Raw genomic sequence first — 6,563 nt, forward strand, 5'->3', positions numbered from 1 at the left:
TGCACCTATGTTGTAAACTTTCATTCATAGGCTAGGTTGTAGCAACCTCATGATGGGTACAGGGAAGATTAGAGTATCATGTAGTAGCCTAAACCTAACGATGTTACACTGAACTGGGTGAATGGAATATGAATGACAGTCATCCAATATGCTGTAATAGAAATAAGGCCATGCTCATAAAAACCGTCACCGACCACCACTGACTGATGTCAATGGGAAATGAATGCAGAAATGTGAGTGGCATACAAAAGACTGTGAAATGAAGTGGAAATATTGGCACCGTCTAATGCCATCCAATAACACGGTGCCAATCTTTCCTGTTTGTTTAGGACGGGTGCCTGCAGAATTCTCTCTTTAGCGAGTTCTACCCAGTAGACGGCGTGTGGAAAGCAAACTCTGAAGCTCAACTTCAGACGGCTTCAGAGGTAGAAGAACATCTGACAAACTTTTGGCTTTGGGCTGAACTATACCTTTAAATAGCTTCCATTCCCTGACAGCATGACACAGCAATCCAAGTCCCTGAGGTGCACATCAATGAGGCTAAAATTAAGTCTTAAGCTGAAAAAAATATAACAGACTTTGTAGTCCAAGGCAGGGTGAATGTTTTACGTCAAAATATTCAGGCAAATATGCACTTTATAATAGTATAACTCAGCTGGGGCTTGGATTAACACTGACTCCCATGATCCTTTCCTACGCATATTCAGCAACACCCTGAGCAAATAAGGATATAACCATTTAACAATTACCACTGAACACAATAGTTCCTGACAGCTTGCCTTGTGCAATAAAACGGACTACAGTGAAAAGGAGACGAACGTCTCAAACACAACATGTAGTTCCTGCTTCCTGGCACATAGAACACACATCAGCCTCATCCAGTAACGCATCACTTCAGAGTTGACCAATAGGCGGATGTTTAAGTCAGTGCTTATTAGTGCCATGATGAGAAACTCCACCAAGCATTACAAGGTTATGTACTGTATGTTATTACACTCTGGTGGGTGGCTGAACAGACCCTTTAACACTGTAAACATACAACGCTGGGTAATACACACACAGTACAGTACACAGAGGTGCACGGTGAACACACAGTACAGTACACAGAGGTGCACAGTGAACACACAGTACAGTACACAGAGGTGCACAGTGAACACACAGAGGCTCACTCAAACACACTGTCACCACTGTCTCAAAGCAGTGAGAGTAAGAGTTAGCTACGCATGACACACACACACACACTCACTATGCAGCCGCTGACAGCTCTGTGAGAACCGGTAGAAGCTCTTCACTTCCTCCAGAGAGATGTGGACACATCCTCCTCCTCTGTGTCCGCTGGACTGCAAACGCACCTCCATCTCATCCCTCTCTCCCAGCTTCTCCTCTTTTTCCTTCATATTCTCATCACTCTCTCCCGTCCTCATCACCACCTGTCACAACGATATGAACCAGTGCAGCTCTGTCATCCCTCTCTTCACACCTCTCTATTATGATGTCCCTCCCTCCCTCATTCTCTCCCTCCCTCCATCTCCCACCTTCCAAACAGCTGCAGTAAAAATGAGTCGCACTGAACGCTTTGTCGGTCTTTCTCTCCACTTCGCCTTGTGTGTCCTCTCTCTGAGTTTTTTTTACCTTTGAGAGCTACGCCTCAACACACACACAAACACCACACACACACACACACGGTTTCACTTCTGCCATTGAGCTGGACTTACCTGACTGCCTTACTCAGCTACAGTGCAACAGAAACAGACCTCTCCACCCTAACCACACAACAAGACTCCTGTAAGGTTCCAGTCACATTGTATCCATCTCTTACTCAGTTACTCACAATAAAGAGTATTCTGACAGGGAGGCTGAAACAAAACACAGTACCAGCACCTACAGGAAACCAACCCACACTAGTGCTTTTACAAGAACCCCTGTCCCAACCAACAGAGCCACCTGAATCATAGAACACAAACACAACGAATCAGTCTTCCAACGTGACGTTAACACTTGAACATTACTAACCTGAAACAAACCAAAAAGGAATATTCCACTGCCACTCACAGAACCACTGACCTCGGGTCACTGACCTGAACGCTCCTGCAGCTCTGTCTCAGACCAGCAGCAGAATCACTGACCTGAGTGCTCCTACAGCTCTGTCTCAGACCAGCAGCAGAATCACTGACCTGAGTGCTCCTACAGCTCTGTCTCAGACCAGCAGCAGAATCACTGACCTGAATGCTCCTACAGCTCTGTCTCAGACCAGCAGCAGAATCACTGACCTGAGTGCTCCTACAGCTCTGTCTCTTCTCTTCTTAGACCAGCAGCAGAAATTGCTAACTGCCATCCTGAGCCAATCACACACACACAACAGAGACTATCTAGTGTACAAAGCTTGTGAATGGAGGCCAGTAGTTGTAACTACAACACTATAGGAAATACTCTCAGCATGTTGACCTCTACAACGGTTTCAGCTCTTCACAGGGTGGTTCCAGAGAGGTTATCCATTAAATCAAATAATATTTTATTGGCCACATGCACGTGATTAGCAGATGTTATTGCGGGTGTAGCAAAATGCTTGTGCTTCTAGCTCCGACAGTGCAGTAATATCTAGCAAATTACACAACATATACCCAATACACACAAATCTAAGTAGGAATCAATTAAGACTATATACATATGGACGAGCGATGTCAGAGTGGAACGGATACAGAGGGGATACAGTAGAATAGCATAGAAAAAAACCTGTATATAAACTACCATTCAGACATTGTTAATATTATAAATGACTATTGTAGCTGAAAACGGCTGATTTTTTATGGAATATCTACATAGTTGTACAGAGGCCCATTATCAGCAACCATCACTCCTGTGTTCCAATGGCACGTTGTGTTAGCTAATCCAAGTTTCTCATTTTAAAAGGCTAATTGATCATTAGAAAACCCTTTTGCAATTATGTTAGCGCACGTGAAAACTGTTGCATTGAAAGCATCCTGTCGGGCTGTGTCACCGCCTGGTACGGCAACTGCACCACCCACAACCACAAGGCTCTCCAGAGGGTAGTGAGGTCTGCACAACACATTACCAGGGGCTAAACTACCCGCCCTCCAGGACACCTACAGTACCCGATGTCACAGGAAGGCCAAAAAGATCATCAAGGACATCAACCACCCGAGCCACTGCCTGTTCACCCCGCTATCATCCAGAAGGCGAGGTCAGTACAGGTGCATCAAAGCTGGAACCGAGAGACTGAAAAACAGCTTCTATCTCAAGGCCATCAGACTGTTAAACAGCCACCACTAGCACCTTAGAGGCTGCTGCCCTATATACATAGACTTGTAACCACTGGCCACTTTAATAATGGAACACTAGTCACTTTAATAAATGTTTACATATCTGGCATTACTCATCTCATATGTATATACTGTTTTCTATACTCTCTCATTCACTTAATAATGTTTACATATCTGGCATTACTCATCTCATATGTATATACTGTGTTCTATACTCTCTCATTCACTTAATAATGCTTACATATCTGGCATTACTCATCTCATATGTATATACTGTTTTCTATACTCTCTCATTCACTTAATAATGTTTACATATCTGGCATTACTCATCTCATATGTATATACTGTTTTCTATACTCTCTCATTCACTTAATAATGCTTACATATCTGGCATTACTCATCTCATATGTTTTATTTATTTGACCTTTATTTAACTAGGTAAGTCAGTTAAGAACAAATTCTTATTTACAATGACGGCCTAGGAACAGTGTTCAGGGTCAGAACGACAGATTTTTACCTTATCGCTCGGGGATTTGATCTTGCAACCTTTCGGTTACTAGTCCAACGCTCTAACCTCTAGGCTACCTGCCGCCCCATATGTACACTACCGTTCAAACGTTTGGGGTCACTTAGAAATGTCCTTGTTTTTGAAAGAAAAGCTACTTTTTTGTCCATTAAAATAACATCAAATTGATCAGAAATACAGTGTAGACATTGTTAATGTTGTAAATTACAATTGTAGCTGGAAATGGCTAATGTTTTATGGAATATCTACATAGGCCCATTATCAGCAACCATCACTACTGTGTTCCAATGGCACGTTGTGTTAGCTAATCCAAGTTCATAATTTTAAAAGGCTAATTGGTCATTAGAAAACAATTTAGCAATTATGTTAGCACAGCTAAAAAATGTTGTTCTGATTAAAGAAGCAATAAACTGGCCTTCTTTAGACTAGTTGAGTATCTGGAGCATCAGCATTTTATGGGTTCGATTACAGGCTCAAACTAGCCAGAAACAAAGCACTTTCTTCTGAAATTCGTCAGTCTATTCTTGTTCTGAAAAATGAAGGCTATTCCATGTGAGAAATTGCCAAGAAACTGGAGATCTCGTACAACGCTGTGTACTACTCCCTTCACAGAACAGCGCAAACTGGCTCTAACCAGAATAGAAAAAGGTCCCGTCGATGTGGATAGGGGGGTGCTCCCTTTGCTGTTTCCTGAAGTCCACGATCATCTCCTTTGTTTTGTTGACGTTGAGTGAGAGGTTGTTTTCCTGACACCACACTCCGAGTGCCCTCACCTCCTCCCTATAGGCTGTCTCGTCGTTGTTTGTAATCAAGCCTACTGCTGTTGTGTCTTCTGCAAACTTCATGATTGAGTTGGCGGTGTGCTTGGCCATGCATTCATGGGTGAACAGGGAGTACAGGAGGGGGCTGAGCAAGCACCCTTGTGGGGCCCCAGTGTTGAGGATCAGCGGAGGGGAGGTGATATTTCCTACCATCACCACCTGGGGGCGGCCCGTCAGGAAGTCCAGGACACAGTTGCACAGGGCAGGGTTCAGACCCAGGGCCTCAAGCTTATTGATGAGCTTGGAGGGTACTATGGTGTTGAATGCTGAGTTACAGTTAATGAACAGCATTCTTACATAGATATTCCTCTTGTCCAGATGGGATAGGGTAGTGTGCAGAGTGATGGCAATTGCATCGTCTGTGGATCTATTGTGGCGGTAAGAAAATTGAAGTGGGTCTAGGGCGGCAGGTAAGGTAGAGGTGATATGATCCTTAACTAGTCTCTCAAAGCACTTCATGATGACAGAGGTGAGTGCTACGGGGTGATAGTCATTACGTTCAGTTACCTCTGCCTTCTTGGGTACAGGAACAATGGTGGCCATCTTGAACCATGTGGGGAATATGGTTCAATATGAATATGCCTGTAAACACACCAGCCAGCTGGTCTGAGCATGCTCTGAGGACGCGGCTAGGGATGCCGTCTGGACCGGCAGCCCTGCGAGGGTTAATACATTTAAATGTTTTACTCACGTCGTCCACGGAGAAGGAGAGCCCACAGTACTTGGTAGCGGGCTGTGTCGGTGGCACTGTGTTATCCTCAAAGCGTGCAAAGAAAGTGTTTAGCCTGTCCGGAAGCAAGACGTCGGTCTCGGCAACGTGGCTGGTTTTTCTTTTGTTGTCCGTGATTGTCTGTAGTCCCTGCCACATACGTCTTGTGTCTGAGCCATTGAATTGCGACTCTACTTTCTCTATTCTGATGTTTAGCTTCCTTGATTGCCCTGCGGAGTGAATAACTACACTGTTTATATTCTGCCATATTACCAGTCGCCTTGCTATTGTTAAATGTGGTGGTTCGCGCTTTCAGTTTTGCTCGAATGCTACCATCTATCCACGGTTTCTGGTTAGGGTAGGTTTTAATAGTCACAGTGGGTACTACATCTCCTATACACTTCCTTATGAACTCAGTCACTGTATCCGTGTATGCGTCTAGATTATTTTTCGCACGCTTTCTGGAACATATCCCAGTCCACGTGATCAAAACAATCTTGAAGCGTGGATTCCGATTGGTCAGACCAGCGTTGAATAGTACGAAGCACAGGCACTTCCTGTTTGAGTTTCTGCCTATAGGATGGGAAGAGCAAGATGGAATCGTGGTCAGATTTGCCGAAAGGAGGGCCGGGTAGGGCTGTGTAAGCATCCCAGAAATTTGAATAGCAATGGTCGAGAGTCTTAGTAACGCGAGTAAGACAGTCAATATGTTGGTAGAATTTTGGTAGCCTATTCCTCAGATTTGCTTTGTTAAAATCCTCAGCTACAATAAATGCAGCCTCAGGCTATGTGGTTTCCAGTTTGCATAAAGTCCAGTGAAGTTCTTTGAGGGCTGTCGAGGTTTAGGCTTGAGGTGCGATTTAAACGGCCGTGGCGATGACGGAGGAGAATTCTCTTGGGAGATAAAATGGTCTGCATTTAATTGTGAGGATATTCTAGGTCGGGTGAACAAAATTACTTGAGTTTCTGTATGTTTCTAGAATTACACCATGAGTCATGAAGCACTCCCCCCCGCCCTTCTGCTTGCCGGACAGATATTTATTCCTGTCTGCGTGATGTACTGAGAATTCTGCTGGCTTTACTGACTCCGACAGAGTATCAGTATTTGTTTCTGTGAAACAAAGTATGTTACAGGCCCCGATGTCTCTCTGAAAAAAAAATCCTTGCTCTAAGCTCGTCAACTTTGTTATCCAAAGACTGAACATTAGCGAGTAATATACTCGGAA

General features: G+C 44.1%; 1 protein-coding gene across 1 annotated transcript in view; it reads right to left on the reverse strand.

The window, feature by feature from the left end:
* LOC115179231 (guanine nucleotide exchange factor DBS-like) overlaps positions 1-1,495 on the reverse strand; it is a 65,572-nt gene extending 64,077 nt beyond the window's left edge. Inside the window, exon 1 of the mRNA XM_029740623.1 lies at positions 1,247-1,495. Within this exon, the coding sequence (XP_029596483.1) occupies positions 1,247-1,424 (178 nt within the window). The 5' untranslated portion in view covers positions 1,425-1,495. The remainder of the gene's footprint in view (positions 1-1,246) is intronic.
* Positions 1,496-6,563: the final 5,068 nt, after the last annotated feature.

Source organism: Salmo trutta, chromosome 39, assembly GCF_901001165.1.
Source record: "Salmo trutta chromosome 39, fSalTru1.1, whole genome shotgun sequence".
Lineage (NCBI taxonomy): Eukaryota > Metazoa > Chordata > Actinopteri > Salmoniformes > Salmonidae > Salmo > Salmo trutta.